The sequence below is a fragment of the Botryllus schlosseri genome, chromosome 9 (genome assembly GCF_051294905.1).
Source record: "Botryllus schlosseri isolate E-star chromosome 9, Bs_hap1, whole genome shotgun sequence".
In the NCBI taxonomy this organism is placed as follows: Eukaryota; Metazoa; Chordata; class Ascidiacea; order Stolidobranchia; family Styelidae; genus Botryllus; species Botryllus schlosseri.
In genome coordinates this window covers 6035072-6057669 of record NC_137244.1, presented here as the reverse complement: position 1 = coordinate 6057669, position 22598 = coordinate 6035072, and the positions used below count along the sequence as shown (strand labels likewise).

Sequence of the window (22598 nt, the reverse complement as noted above, 5' to 3'; positions counted from 1 at the left end):
CTGTTGCGTGATACTAGGTTTGGTAGACATGCACACAGGTTTTATATGACCTTTACGACCACATTTATGACATACTGAATGTCGATATTGACAGTCTTTTCTCTGGTGATCGATGAAACAGCGGCTGCAGGATTTCAGCCTTTCTGGGAAGTTGCCTTGGTTGGATTTGGAAGGTTTTTTCCCCTTCTGGTAACTTCCCGTCATCTTGTTGACGATAGAAGTGTCTTTACTGCTACTCTCGCCCTGGATAACCCTATCAGTTTCCAGCGTTCTCACGTATGTTGCGGCTACTTTGAGAACGTCGTCAAGGGATGGATTGGTTTGTGTTAGACAATGCCGTCTCACATCCGCGTGCGGCGTTTCTTTAATGATGAGATCGCGCATTAGCTCATCAACGTAGCTCTGATCACAGCCATCTCTTGAGCATATGAAGTTGCAATCTTTGGAGATTCCGCGTAGAGTAGCGATCCAATCGGCGTACGATTGTCCCGGTTGCATTTTACAGTTGTAAAATTCGTACCTGGCTGCTTGCACATGAATTGAGTCCTTGAAGTGTGTAGACAACTTCTCAGTCAACGCGTCGAAGGATTGTGCACTGACATCAGCGGTGCTACGATACCGCCAATCAAGGTTCCAAGGCTTCAACAGTGAAAATGAGTATCGAAACTATAATTCCGGTTAATAAATAAACTTTCAGTGGCGAGAAGCGTATAATTTCAGTACTCGAAAAAATGATCTTTCACTATCATCATCATCATCATTGGTTTATTAGCAATTTTATCAGTTCAATACACCACAAAAATGCGATACAATGAAAAGAAAGGAAGATGTCGAAGCGACTAGGAGTTGTCTATGGAATCGGACACCCACCTTGGCCTAGGCGATGTAAAAAGGAGGCATGCACACTGAATGAAAGTAAAGAAGATAGTATAGAAAAAGGAAGCGACAAGAAATAGGGCGGCACTACTCGACTCGAATCATTAAAATTAATACACGATTCAGATTCGAGCTAAGATAATGGATAGATTCGAGTGAAAATGGGATTTGGATTTTGAAGGAGGCGGAAACGCTCGGGGTCGAAATGGGGGGCGCTGAAGAAAAATGGCCTCGCAGTGAGCCTACATGGTGTAGGCTAGTAAGGACATATCAATGAAAAGCTGCTGCTCTACCAATTGCAAAAATATAACTTTTATTCTAATCATATTCCTGGAGCCCCCCAAAACCTGCCTCGAATTTCGCATTGTGATCGAGTTTTGAGATCGTGACCCAACAATTTTTGTCTGACAAAACGAGGGTGAAGCTAAGAAAAGACAGCCAGACTGCTTTGTTGCGTCACAATCACAAAAGTAGATCACAATGCAAAATTCGAGGCAGATTTTGGGGGTTCCAGGACCATGATTAGAATAAAATTTATATTTTCGTAACAGTATTCATATTTTTGGAATCAGTGCGACAATAGCTTTCGATCAAGACCAGATTCAGTAATTTCTGCTCCCTGGAAGATAACTTTTGGATTGCCAGAAATCCTACAATCTCTTACGCAAAACAATTCTCCACTCCTGCCTCAGCGAAACGGAACGAAGCTGCAAAATCGGTCGTTGCCATTCCATGTTAACATTCTATGGAATCAGTGTTGCCACTCTAGGTTCCTGGAAAAACACAAGCTTATGTCGTGAAAAAACACTAGATTATTGCCGAAAAAAAACACTAGATTAGTAAATTACAAGAAGAAATTGCCGTTGCCAAGTAATCATGATGACCAAGGTACAAATCCATAGATAAGAAGTGTTCCACATGTGAATTCGACACATATGTATGATATACTGCATGATTATTCAACGAAAATTAATGAAACGAATTCAACAAAGTAAGAATAAATCAAATAGCCTAATGTCGCTTTCGAATTGTACGGCATCATAAAAATTATCTTTCGATTGTACACCATCCATTAAACATAAGAATCTTTCGTGTGGCATCTTGCTTACGACCGTACATCTTCAACCTAACAATTGGGATGACGTGTCCATGTGCAGATTGTGCCATAGGCGCTGAACTCAGGTATGCTAGGTATGCCGCGCATACCTAGAAATTTTTTTGGGTATGCGGCATACCCAGAATTCGGCTAGGCCTGTAACTAACTGGCTGGTGAATTGATCGCTTTAAAATTAAGCAATGTATTTCGTACTGCTGCTGAACACTTCAGCAAATCAGTAGCAATGCAATCAGGCGCATAGCAAAATCCAGTCCTTTTGAAATGACCATTCTGACGCCAATATTCAGTTGCAATTCAGTAAGTCGTCGTATTTTATCGGTGTTGTGCGCGGCCACCGTCAATTAACGAGAGGCTTGTGTCCAATTAGCGAGAATTGTTTGTGCACAATGTAACGCAACGCGATCTCGCGCTGAGATGATTGCGAAGTCGTTAATTGCCGCGCGCTCTGCAATCGTCGCTGGCCTGAGTTATGGCGCCTCCATCAAGCCTAGTTCCGCTGACTTGATGAATCGCATCTGGATTAGGCCCGGTGCGCACTATACCATCGCTGGCCTGCGCAAGATACCATCGTTGGCCTACACAATTGCGTGTGCACTAGGCCCGTTACGAAATATAACATCGCTAGCCTAACGATCGCGTCTCGTGCCTAGAATGCTTTGGCTCTTTGGATTGTGGAAAGATTGACTTCGAATGTCCGCAAGCATGTGCGACGGTGCGTACATGCGTACTTGATTTCAGCTAATACTTAAACATAACCATCAGAAGATGTGTCTCAAGGTTTGAGTTACTAAAGATGTCAATTTCTATTGAGCGCAATGCGGCGATTGTCATCTCCTGCGGGGTCGGAATATGATATCTGAGCGCCGGCCGGAACTATCGCGTTTTCTGTGATTGTGATGTAAGACTGGCTCAGACATTGAACATGGACGGAATTGATTGAAATACATACTGATTGTGAACAGACAGCGGCGTAATTGATTTTGATTAACGCTAATACTAAACAGAACGATCAGAAAATGTATTGCAGGCTCTTGATATCGAAACTTCTGACTCCTCTGAAATCAGAGTGACTAATGAATAGAGTCCAGCACAGACTTTCCATTTGTGAGAATAATTCCTGTAACTTTAGTTGATTAGCCGTTGCCAAAGATGCGTAATCGTTTGTTCTCGAGGCGAGTGATTGAAATCTCCTGATTATCGGCGCGCGTGTTGGCGAATATGTTGCGGGAGATTGCGAACTCGCTAATTGACTGCATAGTCGGACTTGCTAGTAATCTTAAAGTAGCGTGATGTGTCGTAGTAGTGTCGAGTACTACGTGCGAGTCCGTTACACAATGATGCTGATCCGATCGATGTATTATCGGCATTGGTGCATGTACTCAACCATAATAAACTGATGCTACCTTGGTAAATTTGAAATGAATTCAATCAATTCAGCAAGCGGCCGGCTGGCTGCGCGCCTACTTAATACTATCGTTATTTTGGCATCATATACAAGTGACAGGTGATATTGAACGCTTGAGAGTCAGCTCATTTGTCAATTCTGACGCACTATGACGTCAGCCCTTTGTGACGTCATCAATCCCGCATACCTAGGGAAAATTAGAGTTCAGCGCCTATGGATTGTGCACTGTGCAACATAGACCTACTTCATTTCCACGCATGCAGTGGAATGTGGCAATGCCAAGAGATTCGTCATGAGCTTCCCGAATAAAGGGAATTTTGATTCACCGAATCCATTGTGCACAGATTTCAATTTTTGCCGAAATTCCTTTGACTGAAACGCAGCTCATTTTGCGAATTTGTCAAAGCAGCAGCCCATTCTTCCGACAAATCATCAAGTTCATCAAATAATATCACAGAGGGAAATTACACAGCTAGAGGATGATTGATTTCACTTTTCTTTGGGTTGATAAGGCTGTTAACGGTTTCAATACTCTTAAGTACGAAAGTATACTGTCCTCGGCAAATGAAAATCTTGCCCGAATCTACAAAGTGAGTGCAACGCAACGACAGAGCATCAGAGCGAAATCGCTCTTCATTTTTCCGAGACTTTCGCTCATAAGTACGGATTCACAGCGCGTCTTGCTACGTAAAATCGCTTGTTTCTGCACCACCACATAGAATTATTGAAAACAAACACAGCCAGAGACGCCAAATCGACTTATTGGCGATAAATTTAGCGTATAATTTAGTAGTCTTAAGTTAGAATATTCATTGTTCGCACAATTGCAGAAAAACGCTAGATTAGCAAAATTGTGCGAAAAAAAACTAGAACACTAGGACGATCGAAAAAACACTAGATCTAGTGTTAAAACACTTGAAGTGGCACCACTGCAATGAATGTAGTTCTGAAAGCACTATACGTATTCACTGTTCAGTACCGCCAGCCACATATTTGAGGTATCTTTATGTTTTATATGACAGCTATTAAGGACTAACATTTCAAAAGTGGTATTTTGCGAATGACGCATCACATCAGAAGCCTAATTCTCAAATCTAATTTTAAAGAAACCGGACCAGTACGTTGCTCAAGCACTTTCGGACCAAAAGCTATTTTCTACGTAAGGATGTATAGTGAGTTTGGTTCGAAAGTGCACGAGCCCCGCTAGTTCGTCAATGACATATATTCTGGAATCATCATCCGAAAATGGACGAAAACATTGAAAATTTCGACATTACCATAGATTTTCGACTTGCTGAAGCTAAAACTAAGTCCGCGGTAGAAAACAGACCTCCAAATTTTGATCGATGATCCTTTCTCAATGTTTTATCAATATTAATCCCCTGAAATAACACATTCACTATGAGTCTAGCCTTTAGCGTCTATGCATTGAAAACACACAAGGAAATGCCAGATTGACAATTTGTCAATGTGTGTGCCGATTGAGCCACCTAAAATCCCTGTGCTCGCGGACTCATCCACGTTGGGTGCCAATGATCTAGCCCCTAAACTAAAAGACGCACACGATTTCAAATTGGCATTTCTTCACTGGCAAATATCGTTTCTCTAGTGGGATTTCGTTTGTCTTGGGGGTTCAGATTGCCAGGACAGGAACATTTGGACAATTAAATATACATTGAATTTTTCAGTCAGCATAAGGTCAGTCATTTTTGGCCAAGGGTTTATCGCTGCCGATCGTCTGGCACACTTCTCGAAGTCGATATTACATGGGCTAAATCTTCATATGTCTTGGTGCGTCGCGATTCGGTAATATGACTGACGGCGAAATGCCCATTTCTATAATTCATGCGTATTTTTCTTGCGGGAAGGGTACCCAATAATCCAAATACTTCGCAACGTTAAAATTTTGAAAAAGTTGCAGTAATTTTCAAAAAAACTCTATAATTTATGTTAATTCGCGAAATAATTTTGGGCCCCCTTCGAACTCACCCCCTCCAATTGGAGGGGGTTGTTGTGCGCAGTGCGGCAGTTACGGTCCTGTTCAAGACAAATATACGACTCATATGACTTGAGAAAACCCTAATTGGCTGCAAGTGATTCGGCATAATCAGTAGCCGCATTAGTGGCTGTTGTGTAGGTGCCAGACTTGGACAACTAGAAAATTTCCAGCTTTTCCAAATTAGATTGCATTATAATTAGAGCTACACAATTTTTCCAAATCAGATTAGAATTAAAATTAGAGCTACACAGTTTTTTCCAAATTAGATTAGAATTATATTCATAATTTCTGAATTTGCAAAAACTTGGAATTTGAATGAATTTGTGAATGAAAAATCAATACATCAAAAATCAAGCCAAGTTCATATCAAGTCACAGTGCATTCCTATAAGCACGGGAATGGTTAACGTCTGTACATCAAGCTTTTATCGTTTTGCACTATACCAGGGATCACCAACATGCGGCCGACGATCTGGTTTCTTATTTTGGAAGAACGCGATAAAGCATTTTGAAATGCTGAAATCAATTTCAGCATCAAATTAGTGCAGTTGTTTCAAAATAAGCTATTCGCCTGTACCCAACAACACTATTCCTCACTAGCTGAAAAGACTTTGGCCATGGAAACATCGACGGAGAGTAAAATTATATGAGCATTGCCTTGACGTACAATGGCCCAGACACTATACCAAGACCGAGACGCTTAAAACGGCCTAGGGATTTCCTATAAGATCAATCGTTAGGATGAAATGGACTTTCAGCTAGTAACATGTCTGCCTATCCCTAATAACGATTCGTTAGTCACTGAAAAGCCTCGTCAGGTATCGTGCATGATTGCGACCCGCGGCGTCTACGAAATTTGAAAATTGGCCTGCCACCCGTTTTGAGTTGGCGACCCCTGCAGTTCTCCTGCGTGGCTGAAAATTCGTTCCGGTGGAGCTAATGTTGCAGTGATGCCTACGAGTTCTTGAGCAGATGCCGAACAGATGAGGAAAACGGTTTTCTCTTTTCCAGTATCTCAAGACATCGCAGTCCATGTTCTCACGCTCTGCTCCGATCTCTCTCCACTTCATTCTCTAATATATTTTCTTCTGTTAGATCTAAAGCAATCATCCTCTTTTTTCCTGATGTAGTTAAGGGCATGAAAGTGAACAAGCTTGTGTTAACTATCTCTTTTTCTTCGCTGCTGTTCTGTTTGTGATCGAGACTAGAATGTTGTTCGCAGACTACAAGCTACTATGCCACAATCGTCGCAATAGCTACTATGACTATACGGTGTATATAAGTAATGCGATGGCTGCTTGGCACTGGATTTCGCTGTGTGAGAGGGATATTCTTGTTAACTCGCTGCAAAATGCCGCAGACAAAAAAAAAGCATTTTCAGGAAAACAATAAATTAGATTAGAACGAAAATTAGAGCACAGATACATTTGACAAATTAGATTAGAATTAGAGCATAGGAACATTTCACAAATTAGATTAGAATTAGAGCATGGGAACATTTCACAAATTAGATTAGAAGTAGAATTAGAGCACAAGAACAAATCGCAAATTAGATCAGAATTAGAATTAGAGCAGAGAAACATTTCTCAAATTAGATTAGAATTAGATTACTAGCATTTCGTTCTAATCTTTCGAAATTTTTTGAAATTAGAGAACTAGAATTTTCTAGTTGTCCAAGTCTGGTCGGTACGTATTATATCCACTATTAGTGCGGAACCTTGATCCAGTGACACATTGGAGAATGCTAGATTTTAATGATTTTGGCTAGACCCTGATCGGAGCCGGAGTCGTAGTTTTGATATCATGGCCAGAGTCGGAATGGTAGACTCGATGAGCATTAGTGTGGCCAGGCAAAAACGATCTAATATCGAGCCCGCCTTCCGACCGAAGATGGCCAGATTTCTAATTTTCGGAATCCGAATCGGCAATTCGAAATTCAGAGTCTGAAAAAATCCGGCAGGTCAATTTCCAATTCAGAGTCCAAACTATAATCCCCCGTAAAACCAAGCCAGTTTGTCATATTTCACGGGGAAAATCCTGCTAAAATCCGACATTCAAACAAATTTCAAAATCCGGACCCAGTCCGGCTACATCACCAATCGATATAGTCTTTGGTCCTACAGCAGTCCTGGACCGGATCGTGGGCGTTCCGACACATCTATTTGTCGCCTGTGCTTTCATATTATCTTCTTTTACTTTACATTCAGTGTGCATGCCTCCTTTTTTAGATCTCCTAGACCAGGTGGATCGCTGCTTCCGAAGAGTATTCTAAGTCATTTCGACACCTGATGATGAAATTGTCAGCGATATATTGAATTGAACTAACTTAATACCTGTACTCCAGTAGCGGGAAACCCGTGGCCCGCGAGCAATGTTCCCTCTAAGCTGCGCACGTGCGCAAATATGCAGTAGTGACACGGTCTCTGCTAACAGAAAATCTAGGTTGTGCACAAAAAAATCTGAAGTGATAACCCTTTTTTTAGTCGTTACGCACTGATGTCCAAGGGTCTGCGCAGTGAGTTGGTGAGTGTGCGCAGATTCATAATAAATTAGAGGGAACATTGCCCGCGAGGTAATTCTCGAGGTTAGTTATAATATCAAAATAATAAATTACTCATGTAATTTTTTGTGAAGTTGCAAGGTCAATCGAATATTTGATTAGCCTGACCGCGAAATGTGGGATGTTGATGACTAAAATGCAAGTTCCGACATATTGGCGTAGCTAGGCGCCAATCACATTTTCGTAGATCTTCGTACAAGACCATAAAGTAGAATATTTCGTGGCAGATTTATTTGACTTGGTATTTTTGTTAGCACTTCGCGTGATTTATTGACACGTGATTTCTTTCTTTTAGTATCAGTAAAAATAAAAAAATACAATTAATTTACAGAGTTGAGTATAACTTTTAACTATATTCGCAAATTGCAATTACGAGAGAAGGTGTCGTCCAATATTTGACTTCGCGTCTGCCCTCGAGGAAAGATCGTCGGCTATGAAACCTTTGCGCAAAATGATAGACGCATGTTATCCGAAATCTGCCACATCGATAAGTCCAAGCGCCGAATAATCCGGCCCTTGCCAAATGAGCCCATCGGTATACAGAGGCGACCCGCAGCAAAAATCAAACAAATAGATCTATTGGCCTATGGCTTCAGGAATTTTTTCTCTAATTTCGTTTTTATTGTTATTGTACCCCGATGTGGGCGTTTTCGACATTTGGCAATGACGTAGCGTTGAAATGGTAACTTTTTGATTGATTATCGTATGAATACCCCGTTGAGCCGATAGGACGCTGTAGATATAATTAAGATCTTGGTAGCTTTATAAACCTTTATAATCGTCTAGTTATAAAGATACAGTTAACTAATAAAAAATAATATTATTACTTTACGAGTGGACGTAAGATAAGGTGTGAAACCTACCAAGATCTTAATAACGGATGAAATATACTCAAAATCATTCACATTGTGTACCAATAATTATCTTACATAGCTTTGGTAACGCCTATTCGGATGTATAAACAGTAGTCATTGTACGAAGAATAGTGATAAACGAAATAGTATATTTGTGGAGAACAGGAGAAGGATGGGGCTCCTGCAGATTCTAAAGCCCCCAATCCACGAGATGACGACAATATCATGAAGCAAGGTTGTATTATATATTCTGTCTGCAAGGCCAAAGATATTTAGTGGATGCACGATCCGATTGCTCGAAAAATTTGGTCGCAAATTATTACAACTGTAGTGCGTGCGATGATACATTGTGTCGTCCTGGAGCTACTTAGTTGTTGGTGAGAGAATCAATATAATTCTCACCGTGGTATGATAGGATGTTCAGTAACCAGTTATATGGATACTGCTATGCCCGAAGCGAGATTCGATTCATGATCGACGGCACTGTAGGCCTGCTATAAAAGAGATTGATATTTTCCTAGTATGCTCGCTTAATGCCGGGAACAAAGGGTAAACATTTACTCTTTTATGGGACTGATCTTACGACAACACGAAGACCTGTACGCGAGAGACCTATTGTACAATGTACAAATAGACTCGCCAGACATTCGAGAGATCTGTTGCTAGGCGATCGGCGTCAGGGTAACTAGTGCTATAGAAAATGTGAGCAATTCATCGTACATCATTGCAGGGCGATCGAGGGGTAGAGGAAGCTTTGCCAAAAATGGAGGACGGCGATAGGAAGAAAACGATGATTGCGGCTAGGGAGCGAGGTAAGTATCGACTGCACTTTGTCTGTAAGCATAAGAAACTACATATGTCTATATGTTTTCGCTTTAACAAAACCAACTATGCACTAATCACATATGGGCCCCACCTTAAAGGTACATGTGCCGTGTGTGATTTATTCACCCGTCACGTCGTGTATGTGGAACAGTTCGTAATGTATATATCATTTAGACATAATGTACTTCTTATAGTTTGCAAATATGCCTGCATAAGGCCACACTGAAGATACATGTGATTCCTCGCGACCGACAAGTGTAGTTTTCTTCAGCCACACATAATATTTTGTGGCACGTTCAAAATATACCATTTCGTTTGATGCAAATATTTTATGCCACAGGTCCCGGTCCCGGTCGTTATGGCTTGCCGAGCACGGTTGGGTTTAAAGGTCATGATTTCACGAAGCACGAGAAACCAGCATATTCGTTCGGAATGCGTTTGGATAACTCAAGTAAGTAAACAGTTAACACGCGTAAAATTATAGGTGATTAACGCTAACTAGTTATTATCAATCGTAATCTAACAGAGATATATCTTAGTATGCAAACATAATAAAAATAATAATAAAGAAGCCCTTACATCGCTACAGGTATAGCGAAAGTTTCGTCCAGTTGCGCTGCAAATAACATGTATTTTTCTCATTGCTCTCTCAACGCTATGTTGAACTTTGAAGCGATTAGCTTATGTTTCAAGGCCCGGAATTGGTTTCGCAGCTTGTAGTAACTCAAGATATACTCGGTGTTAGTTGATCGAGAGATCGAGTCATGGCGCGGAGCATAATTCAATAATCGAGTCGCGCGAACAGCTTCTGTCAAGAGCTTGTAAGCAGCGATAGTAATTTAACTTTGTTTTTATCGAATAGTGTTCTCAAAAGACGTCAGTCCGGGTCCGAAGTACTTGATCGATGCTCGATACACAAGAAGCGGGCCTGAAGGCGAGCCGAAATATTCGATGCTCGCACGGCAACCGGAACTGGGTGAGTTAATAGATTAGCATCTACTCATTTGAATCTACTATTTTGTTTTAATGTGACGGAGCACAATAGTGGGTTTATTCGATATTGATCACACGATGTTGATAAGAAAGGATTTCATGTTTTCGAACAGGAATAACTCAAATTAATTTAATCGTTAATTTTCGAGATTCATGAGCATAATTTTCGTAGATTGCAATAAATTGTTAGCGGCAATGATTAGTAAGCTCACTAGAATTGTGAGGTAGAAGCAAGATCATCGATGATTAACGGAGGTGCGATATATTGTCAACACAAACTGGCGTGAATTCACGGTTGATTTAATGGCCCCGGTTGTATAGTGATTACCAATATCACGCAACCGGGCATTTCTCGCAAATTAATTTTACAAATATGCGCCATGCGTAGCAGTCCACACCATAATAGACGGGCACGTAGCGGGCCATCATGGTCAGGGGTACCTTGACGATCGAGATGCAATGCGAAAGCAAGGCTATCGAGTTAACACCACTCTTCATGCAATCTTGGGGTGCCGAACGCCGTTGTAGTTTGGAAACCGCGGATACTAGATTTACAGTCATATCCGGTATCCCTGTTAATATCACCTGTCAGCTTGGCAATTTGGCAAATTTATCTCATTTCATGACGTGCATGGTTATTAACTTTGCCTTCTGTATTTCATGGTTGAAAAAATAAATAAACTCTGATATTAGCTTAACTTTTGATGAACCTTCAAATCTGTACCAATGTATTGAGATACGTTTTTATACTTGTTATTATCAGTTTAATTCATACAGCACAGTATTTAGGGTTGCATTTAAAACATAAATATAATTAAAACAAACATGTTTTAAACAAGGCCCTAATTTAAAATATGTTTTTTTTTAACCATGACGTCACGAATATTCAATTGTGACTTCATGGCGGATTGACATTAACAATTGAAAATATAGGGTAAATATAGCTCCTTTGACGAAATATCTATACTGTTAATGTTGAACCGACTATTTTGAGAGCTCCAACCATCCCATATCGATATTAGTTGGCTATGTCGGGTGATAATTGTCCGTAGGCTCATACAACATGTTTTTTGGAAAGTATTTGCACAATTATGGCATAATTTTACTACTTAAAAAAACACAATTTTTTTAGAAGGTCTTTGTCTAAAACACTGTTTAAAACATGTTTTAATCGAAGTGTTTTAAAACACAATTTGTTTTAAATGCAACCCTAATAGTATTACGTCGAACCTGCCCACTGTTCATACATCGAGCGAATGTCTCGTACCCAGAAGGGAGCCGCTTACGGTGTCGAACCAAGCTTAAAACGAATATTCGAGCATCGCAATAACATATCTACAACAGTTTAACATAACGTTGTCTAGTAATACAGAAATAAACATTTACAACATCCAAGACAGTTGGCGTTCGCCGATTTCATTACAACTTTGATTCACATTTACTCTTACAATCACAGCCGGATTTAAGACTCCCGGACCGGGAACGTACAACAATGAAAGAGTTCACCCACAAGGCGAACGCCACGCTCCGAAATATTCAATGGCCATCAGAACGCGGTTCCGAAAAAGAGACGCTAATCCCGCCGCCAACGCTTACACCTTGCCGCAGTTGCAAGGCCCGAAAATAATCAACAAGAAGGCGGCCGCCGCCTATTCTATGACGGGTCGCTCGAAAATCAACAGCTTTGACGAGGATCTTGCGAGAACGCCAGGACCAGCGAAATACAATGTTATCCATCCAAACACAACTAAGCAGAAGCAGCCACTTTATTCAATGCTCGGAAGGAACGAAATGCCAGGGGATAACACAAGGAAACCGGGACCAGGCGCGCACTCACCGGAAAAGGTTTACATGAATAAGTCCAAAGCCCCGCAGTTTTCGATGGGAATACGGCATTCCGAATTCATCACTCCGCTCATCATAGACGTCTTGGATTAAACCCCTGTCACGTCAAGCCATTACGAAAAAGGGAGGTTGTGTCTTCATTTGAGTCAAGACATCAAAGCCATTTTGAGAGATTATAAATTCCCAGTGTTAAATTTTCCATTTATGCACCCTATTGACATGTACTGACAAATATTGAGAATTTATCTTCGCCACACAAGCGGCACGAATTTATACATGAAACTGGTGGCTCGTTTTTGTGGTCGTACACTTCATGCTTCATTTATTTCGCTAAATTATGGCACTCCTATTTTTATATGTAGAACGAAAACTGATAAAAAAATAAAGTCAGTATCTCTACCACTTCAATTATACAAAAGTAGCATTTTATATGGATGCACGATGTGCGACAGTTCAATTGTATGAGCGAGTCAGCAATTACGTATCGTGATCAGGGATTCTATTATTAGGGAAGAATTTTAACAACATAGGCAAGCTATTAAGTCTTAAGGTCATTGGAAACTATGGTAGCGTGGCGGAGCAGGGATTGGGAACCTTTTTATTCAGTAGTGCCAGGGCATATAGTATGGTATGGTATGGGACGGGAAAGTTCCATATTCCATCCCCACCTCACTCGTTCCATAGCGTACTTACAATTTGCCGTACCATAGCATCATTCTTCCATATCATATTATATTGGATACATTTTCCATACTTTCTCATAGTTGCCCAATATCTCAGATAATATTCTATTTTTGATGTGGGGAAATTCCCCGGCGCTTACATTCCAAATATTTACGACCAAATTATGCATACAAACATTCCAGATGCATCAATTCCAATCCCGATTTGTGGCATATGCAGGCGATGTGAATTACTTAATCATCGCAGACAGAACGTAAAGCATATACAAAATTCGGTGGTAATCACAACATAAGCGAGATGACAAGACTATAATGACATGTAAAACCCGTATATGCGAACACACTGCCAGCAGTAATATGGAGATACCATCGACAGAATTACATAAAACAAAGGTATTATCGCATATATATAGAATATAGAATAAATAGAAAACATTTCACAATACAACTTTCGTCGCTACTTAGCCATTATAGATGTTGCGATAGCGGATCAAATGTCCGAAATGCCCCCGCCCATGCGTGTTTTCTACTCAATAGGCTCATTAGCCAGCACCAGCGGTATCCATCGTTTGATCAGAAAGAATCAGATTTAATGAAGTTACAATGCGTGTCGCATGTCGGAGGCCAACACGTCGTAACATGGCTTCGAGAAGCTACCTTTGTGAATTATATTGATGAATTTTCAGAGATGGCCTGTGACGAAGTACTTCTACTTTTTCGAAGTGCTCAAGTAGTTTCCCTCTACTTCTGATACTTACTCAAGTAGATCTGATTTTCGCTACTTCTACTTCTACTTCGTAATATTTCGTGATCTACTTGCTTACTTTTCGCTATTTTAAGTTTGTTAAGTAGAAGTATGGTTAATCCTCCAGTCAGAAAGATAGCCTGAGGAATTTCGGGGCTGTTTTCAAGGAGTCTCAACATTTAATTTTCATAAAAGTTGAGTAAAGAGTCTAGCAACGCCTTTAATTTCCGGAAATAAAGCTACACAATATGGCATTTTTACGACCCATCATATTTTTTATTCGCGTTTACTAATCGCGCAAGTGTTTACACCGTATCCTATAAAACGTCTCCGTATTGCTATTCGTCTACACTACAGGCCTTGTAATATGGGGGAGTGCGCCATACCATGAAATTTTCTAAAACGTGCTGTTCGACTAAACAGAGGATTAGTATCGCATTTCCGTATCAGTACTATCATTCTCATCCCATGATGTGGACGAATGCTTATATGCTCTCGAAAATTGAATACCTCCTGGTATGCTTCGATATGAATCAAGCTCTGCAATTTTCGCATAGCCCAATTTGTACCTTTTGACAATCCCTGCGAACGAATTACGATCGTTTTCACAACTACTTACTTCCTTGAGTAGATTTAAAGTCAGTAAATTCTACTTCTACTTCAAGTAGTTTTAGGTTGCTTATGGAAGAAGTACTTCTACTCGTACTTCAATAGATTTTTCCGTCGCTACTTCTACTTCTACTTGAGTAACTTTCTTGGCTACTTTGACCACCTCTGTGAATTTTTCAGAATCTATATGGGGTGATTATTATTATTATTCGTAACTGCTACATTTTGAGAGTCTACGATTTTGATGACTACTCTTGGTAGTTATCAATTTGTTACTATTTTAATAATTTTGTTGTTAGTTTGCGGAGTGGAAGATACCATGAGCGATAGGTAACGCTGGAACGCCATAGTGAACGATTTTCTCAGATGCAATCGATTTGACTAATCGAAAGTAGGATATTTGTCATAGTTCTAACAAAACCGCCAAAGTATGGAAGTTGGCCTGCGGAAAATTTCCTTACCATACTTGGAAATTTCCATTCCATAAAATCTTGCATATTTCCATACTCGATATACCATACCACACCATGCCCTGAATGGAGTCATACTGGTCATATATTTTCAATTGTAATTCCCAAAGAGCCGGCAGTGATGTTGAAAAATCGTGACGTCGTGGTGACACGAAATCGAAGTTCACTATGGGATTCGTGGTGATATATTGCGGTGGTACGTAGGCCTACCACAGCCAGCCCCAACAACAATGGGTTACGAGTTCGAGTCCGACTCCAGAATTACTACCTAAGTGTGGGAGGTTCATCAAGGCTTCGCCTTGCCGTCTGATCCCCGTAGGGCAGGGGCGGGCAACTTCTCCAGTCGGCGGGCCGGATATGGGAAAAAGAAATACTTGGCGGACCGGACACAAATTAAAACAAAGAACTAAAGAATAACTAACGATCACTTTAGATTGTTCATTCTTATTTTCGGACACATATAATATAGTGATCGTTAGTTATTCTTTAGTTCTTTGTTTTAATTTGTGTCCGGTCACGATAATCTGAGTGGTAGGCCTATAGTGGAAAAGTAGTAGAATTTTGCGGCAGGCTGTGACCTCGGGCGATATTGTAATGGAATACCGATCCCGGTCTGCGGGCTGCTCAAAATCTCGTGGCGGGCAGGATCCGTTAGATTTCATCAAAACAAAGCTTTTTCATTCAAAAATTTGTCAGTTTGTGAGTCAAAAAAGTTTTTTAAGGCCAAACTACTTCGTAAGGACGGACAGTCGAACCAGAAATAAAGATAAGTAGTACAATTGTAACATTATACGGGAAAACACCTAATTTGCATTGTTTAGGTCAAAATTTTGATTTTGAAGATCGAAATCTTTATATTTTTAGATAAAAAATTTCTCTAGTCATGACCCATCACGATATGGAACATCTTCAAATTCAAGGGAGATCAATACCGGCTTTTTAGTAAAATATGTTTGCGATGCATGACAGATCAACACACACTGAACCTCGGAGACGAAATTACTATCCTAATCTTTAAGTAGCAACCCTGAAACTTGGAGCAGTGTTAAATACCACCATCACGACATCACATCAGTGACATGCGGTCCAATGAGGCAGGTGAGGCAGTGCTTCACCTGTCGTCAGGGTGAGTAAGTGAAAATTGTGAAAACCCTCCTTGAGTCGAGGATTATTGATATTTTACATCGATGCCCACAAATAACTAAATTTGAACATTTTTTCACCCAACATCATCGATTTGCATTATTATTATTCAAAAATACAGCGCGAAAGGAGTGGTGAGGCACAGGTGAGGCACGGGTGGGTCGTGCCTCACCTGCGACAATGCAGTTCATCATAAATAGCTCGGAATTCATAATAACTGGTATCAATCAAATGCTATCGTCACACTGATTCCGAAAATCCAAATATTAACGGTGTCAGAGCACCAGAACCCTCCCAAAATCGCCAAGGACGGTGACATTCAGCTTTATGACAGAAAATGCCATCGCAGAGAAACAATAGCCAAGTAAGGCACAAACGAATCTGCCTCACGCACTATTCGCTAACAATTAGACAATCGCAGCACAGTGAAACGCGCTATCGATTTCGGAATACAACAGTCTTGTAGAAATTATATAATATTTATAGCGACGGCCAACACGTAATTTTGGGCAAATACATTCCCTTACTTATGTAGCTGTTATGTATTTTCCATCCATAGATGCGGTAAATTGTGGTAGCCTATGTGATAGCTATACTTGAATAGGCTGCATTGTCGTTGTTCGTGGTCTTTATGCTGTGTTCAACTGCAATACCTATAACCCTTAATTGTGGTATGTGATTGATAGCTATACTTACATATCCTGTGTTGTCGTTGTTTTTGGTCAGTGGTGTCACTCCTACTGTTTTTACACTAGATCTAATGGATTTTGACTTGACCTAGTGTCCTAGTGTATTTTCTTTCAAAATTCGACAAACCTGGTATTTTTTTACTGAAAATATATTTGTAGATGAGGATGCTATTTTCATGTGCTTCGAATAATATATACCGCGGTACTTGAAGAGATAGTAATTATTATCCGACTAAACTTGCCTATTTAGCACAATAGCGACTAGTCCTACATGTATTGTAGAATGTGGAATTGCAACCGCTATCAGTGTGCAAAGAAAATGCTCTCTATTCCCGTTGCTGTTGTTACTCACAGTTTGGGTCTCTTTATCAGGTACTTTACGTGCGTGCGTGGTTTTGTGTGTGGGGGGAGGGGGATTCGTGCCTCACCCAGTGGCGGCTCGTGACAATATCGGGTGGTGGGGCAAGGGCTGCGAGCGACTTTTATCAACATGACGTCACAATGGCGTTTTCCAACGTAAAAAAGTAACTTTATGATGCTCACATGAATTTCCCGACAACAGTGATTTTAACGTAGGTGCCGCGAGAGGTTTGCCGGTGAGCCGTGACTTGAAGTGTGGTAACAAATGTTTTATTCATTTATTTTTTAACAAAGGATTATTTTACAAAATGTACGTGAACTAAGAATCGTCCCTATGCCACGAATCAAGTATCAGGTCATCCTTAGTAGCATGCGTTATGATTTCATGGTATAGTTATAGATTACGCAAATCGATAGACCCTAATTTTTCTAAGCCCGTCCGAAAGTGTTTCGTACACGATCCTGGTGTGTTACGACCACTGAGCTGGTGGTTACGACCAGAGATAGGCGGATTCCAAAATTTCGGGATCCGAATCTATCCGGATCCGGCTGGCAATTGGAAATTCATAGTCCAAAGAAATCCGGCTGGTGAATGTCCAGTTCGGAATCCGAAAAAATCCTGCCAGAACAATGCTAATTAATCATATCACAGCAAAAAAATCCGGCTAAAATCCGACCGTCACCCCAAATTCAAAATCCGGATCCAGTCCGGCCAGGTAAAAAAACATTGAAATCCTGCTCCGGCTCCTGAACCGGACTGTGGCCATCTCTGGTTACGACCAGGTGATAATAGGCAACCAAAACGTAGGCACCCGGCGTACGATTGGATCAATAGACTGGACAACTTCTAGACCTCTCATTTTCGCTCTAAAGACAACTGCGTAAACTACGTACGGAGCAAAGATTCAATACGATTCATGTTCGCACTTGACTTGACCTGACTCATTCCAATGACTAGAACTCGAGAGATTGCGTAAGCCTAACTGGAAAGGTCAACGAGTTCGGACACATACGCAATTGTTATCTCATAGATTGGGCCTGTCATATTGAATCCAGAACATCAATTTGAATGGTCTTTAAAGAACTGAGGACAGCAGCCTCGGAACTTCGGTCTGGGAACATCATAGGACATTTTGGCCTTGAAACTGGAGACTGTGACACAACACATACGGCTTACAGTCTATAAGTCTGCTGCGAAATCGCCGTTGGAAAATATACTAATCAATAAATACATGAATAAAAGCCGTAACTTAGTATACTGTTACAAGAAATCATCGAGAAGTAGCATACGCAATCTCATAACCCATTCCGGTATGGTACACTGTCAAAATCAATACAAACAGACGAACACCGAACTTTGAGTAAAATAGATCGAGGAATAGGCTGATCGAATGATCAGCTGTTAGCCGACATCGAAAATGAAATAGCTATCGCATTTGACAGGGGATTGTAAGCAAATGGTTTGAAGGCCACAATTTCACAGTGAAATGGACATTGGCGAACATAAAATTATGTGAATACTTGAATGCAAACCGAGAATCTTGGTCAGCTGTTTCATGCGATCATCGAGATATACCATTGGAAATATCATCACCGATCTCGTTATGGAACGCAGACTATAGATTAGCACAGACCGACACCGGCTATTGCGTGAGATCCGCAATGACGTAGGTAGGCTAAGTATCAGATCAGCGCGCATCTCTACCATACTCGACCTCGAAAACGAAATAACTGCCTCAATCATTGAGTGTCAACTTTAAGACTTGGCACCGTGTTCGATACTAAAATCCAGACATACCGTGCGAAAGCTCATGACAGATCTAGGTATGGAACATCGTTGAAATCAATAGAGACCAACAACGGCTTTTGCGTAAATTTGTTGGCGATAAATGAAGAGTCAGCTCTTACTCGACTTTGGAAACGAAATTACCACCCACATAGTTCAGTGACAAACTTAAAACTTGTTACAGCGGTCGATACTAACACTTATCGTGCCAAATGTCATGACCGATCTCGGTATAGAACATCGTCAAAATCAATGGAGACCAATACCGGCTTTTGAGTAAAATCTGTTTGCTTTACTATGTACATGATAGATCAGCACACACTGAACTTCGGAAACGGAATTACAACCATTATCTTTAAGTAGCAAGCCTGAAACTTGGAGCAGTGTTAAATACTACCTTCACGACATATCATACCAAGTTTCAAGAAATATCATGGTGCGAAACACCGTCAAAATCGACCTATTCCAGCAAAGGTCGACTCAACGCATATTACGGTAACCGAGTTCAGATATAGATACGATTGTTACATCACACCTTAGGGGCGAGCAAGCATATTTGCCCCGGTTGCTCGGCCATTTTACGAATAGGAGAGAGTAAATCACCGTTTCTTTATTGTGCGCGGCTTTGAGAGAATAGATAGTGAAAGCTTGTTATGAGCGCTACCGGGGCAAGCCCCTGCTAGGCATTCACAAAGCGAAAACACAGAAGAGAATTCGATTTTCGCAGAGACTTCGCTATGTATGGGCGTTTGCAAGCGAAAGCACAAGAAGAACGCGGGTTTCGCTGTGATCTCGGTATATATTGATTGCTGTGCGTCTATAAATGGTTAAATTGTTATTGAACAGAATTTTAGGTGGGGCAATGCCCCAGTTGCCCTATAGGACGAGCCGCCACTGGCCTCACCATCCATTAACCTCACTGCATCACATATAGCAGTGGTTCTCGACCTTTTCGTCGTCTCGGACCCCTTTCGGACCGTCACAGACCCCCCACGAATTTGTTTATCAAATTTAGCTCAATTGTATACGAATAAAGATTCTCTCTCTCTCTCTGTCGTGCAATCATCATATTTCTTGTGCACGTGATAGCTGTAAGGCTTAGTGATAAACAGCAACAACATGAATTTTCCTGGAAATAAAATCATACTATTCATATAGAAATTGGGTTGACTTCTAATATTTCAAAGTCAATTCTGCAACGGCATTTGTTGAAATTCGTGGTCGTGTTTCGTGGTCGATTTGATATTAACGAGTGCCGAATATCTATTTCCACAAATACAGATGGTGGCTAATGAAATGATAGCGCGTAACACTTCCATCGACACATTTGGGTATCATCGCAACAAATAGGCCTATGGTCCCAAATTTGACAAACAATTTTTATTTAATGAACATGACGTCTAGTCTGGTCATTTATTCTCTCCATCAGGTTATCTTGATGTTATTATGCATTATGGTTTTTATATCACAGGAGAAAATGGATTTTTCTAAACATTTCGCAGTCACCGTGATTGACCTTACTTATCCAACTTTGTTCCACAATCTCCAACAAAACATATATAAACAGCAAATGTTTGTATCAGTATGCTATTGGCAATTTAGCAATTAAAATGAGTCGGCACAGTATAGAACATTTCATTTCATACGGTCATTCTGTTGATGTGAGCTCTGGAGTTTTACTAGCAATGAAGCGAAAATGCCTCGTGATTTTCCGAATGTGAAAGAATAAAAATGATGTTGTCAACTATTTTGAGGCTTCGCGGACCCCCGGTTGAGAACCACTGAGATATAGGCTACCAAAGTTTCAAGAATTATCATGGTGCGAAACACCGTCAAAATCGACCTATACCAGCAACGGTCGACTCAACGCATAGGACTATAACATAGTTCAGATGTAGATCCGATTGTTATCACACTGTAGGGGCAACTTTGCCTAGTTGCCCCGCTTCCTCTGTAATTTAGTGAATAGGAGAGAGTAGAACACCGTTTCTTTATAGTGAGCGGCTTTGAGAGAACATATACACTGTGAGAGCTTGTTATGAGCGCTACCCGAGCATGCCCCGGCTACGAATTTACAAAGCGAAAACACAGAAGGGATTCGATTTTCGCAGATTTCGCTATATATATATGGGCATTTGCAAGCGCAAGCACAAGAAGAATGCGATTTTCGCAGTGATTTCGGTATATATTGATTGCTGTGCGTCTATAAATGGTTATAATGATTTTTATTGAACAGAATTTTAGTTGGGGCAATGCCGAGCCGCCACTGCTATTTTGACCAAAATCTCCCGTTTTCGCTGTAATGGCTGGATAGAAAATCGGCTCAGTCGTACTATGAAGTTTAGAAATTCAATCTATTGTTCATTTTACACACAGAAGACAATTTCAAATCTAAATACAGCAACAGCCCTATATTTATGGGTATTAGCCTATATAGGGTTACCATACGTCCTCCTTTAGGAGGATTTGTCCTCCCTTTTCGGGTTTTTTGAAAATGTCCTCCTTTTTGAGGTTTTGTCCTCTTTTTTTCACAACTTTGGTTAAACACCGGGCAAAATTCGACCGAGATACTATAGATTACTAACCTACGGCTACGTCGTGGCGAGATAGCGCAGTGGTATAATCCGCGGCTGCAACGCCAATGGGTGCGGGTTCCGCATTCCGCACTTCCAATCCAATAGATACCAGAGATGAGCATGGATTACGATTAGGTTTTGAAAAAACAGGATTTGTGAAATTTTGTCGGATTTGGATTGGATTTGGATTATACATTTTTTAGGAACGGATTAGGATTTGGATTGGATTTACCTATTTTCTGGGAGATTGAAATGTCGTGTGGCGAATGGCGACAAACTTTATTCAGATCAGTTATTAATGTATTGTATGTATGTATTAATGTTACTAGGTTATCTTGAATCAAGTGAATCGTTGGTTGTGAAAGAAAATTTTCGAATCCCTTCATTGGGGTGCCTTTATTTTGTGCTAGGAAACTTATGAAAATTATGGAAACTTATGAAACTTATGAAAACTTATGAAACTTATGAAAACTTATGAAACTTATGAAAACTTATGAAACTTATGAAACTTATGAAAACTTATGAAAACTTATGAAACTTATGAAACTTATGAAACTTATGAAAACTTATGAAACCTTATGAGACTTATGGAAACTTATGAAACTTATGAAACTTATGAAAACTTATGAAAACTTATGAAACTTATGAAATTTATGAAAACTTATGAAACTTATGAAAACTTATGAAACCTTATGAGACTTATGGAAACTTATGAGACTTACGAAAACTTATGAAACTTATGGAAACTTATGAAGATAAATGGCTCTTGGATGAAGAGCCGTTCAATATACAATTTAAGAATATCTTCCTATTGAAATGAACCCGATTATTTTCGGCTGAAACACGTTAGGGGTAATCGTCAGTAGCTAGTAGAGAATTTTAAAAAAAACATTGTAAAGCAACAATCGCAATGATAAAATGAATACAAGCCAAAAAATCAATCAATTTTAGTTGAAACCGTCCGCACCCGCTTCATCCTATATTATAAACCTGATTGGAAAGAAAAAATTTATTACCGTGAATTATACTGGACTCATTCACCTTTACTTTGCTTAAATTTATTT

General features: G+C 40.3%; 2 protein-coding genes across 8 annotated transcripts in view; one reads left to right on the top strand and one right to left on the bottom strand.

The window, feature by feature from the left end:
• Nucleotides 1-22598, bottom strand: part of LOC145446931 (armadillo repeat-containing protein 8-like) — a 393366-nt gene that overhangs the window by 150209 nt on the left and 220559 nt on the right. The gene's annotated exons all lie outside the window — the stretch shown is intronic.
• LOC145446877 (ciliary microtubule associated protein 1A-like) lies at nucleotides 9462-12891 on the top strand. The gene is made up of 4 exons (XM_080325248.1): nucleotides 9462-9622; nucleotides 9976-10086; nucleotides 10498-10611; nucleotides 12085-12891. Exons 1-4 carry the CDS (start codon nucleotides 9574-9576, stop codon nucleotides 12564-12566), a joined length of 756 nt encoding a protein of 251 aa, XP_080181374.1. The 5' UTR covers nucleotides 9462-9573; the 3' UTR covers nucleotides 12567-12891.

Bases quoted from the DNA above. Each gene is read 5' to 3' on its own strand.
- LOC145446877 (XM_080325248.1), top strand. From the start codon at position 9,574: ATGGAGGACGGCGATAGGAAGAAAACGATGATTGCGGCTAGGGAGCGA. The intron at 9,623-9,975 runs GTAAGTATCGAC...TTTATGCCACAG, and splicing joins GATTGCGGCTAGGGAGCGAG to GTCCCGGTCCCGGTCGTTAT. The intron at 10,087-10,497 runs GTAAGTAAACAG...TTTATCGAATAG, and splicing joins AATGCGTTTGGATAACTCAA to TGTTCTCAAAAGACGTCAGT.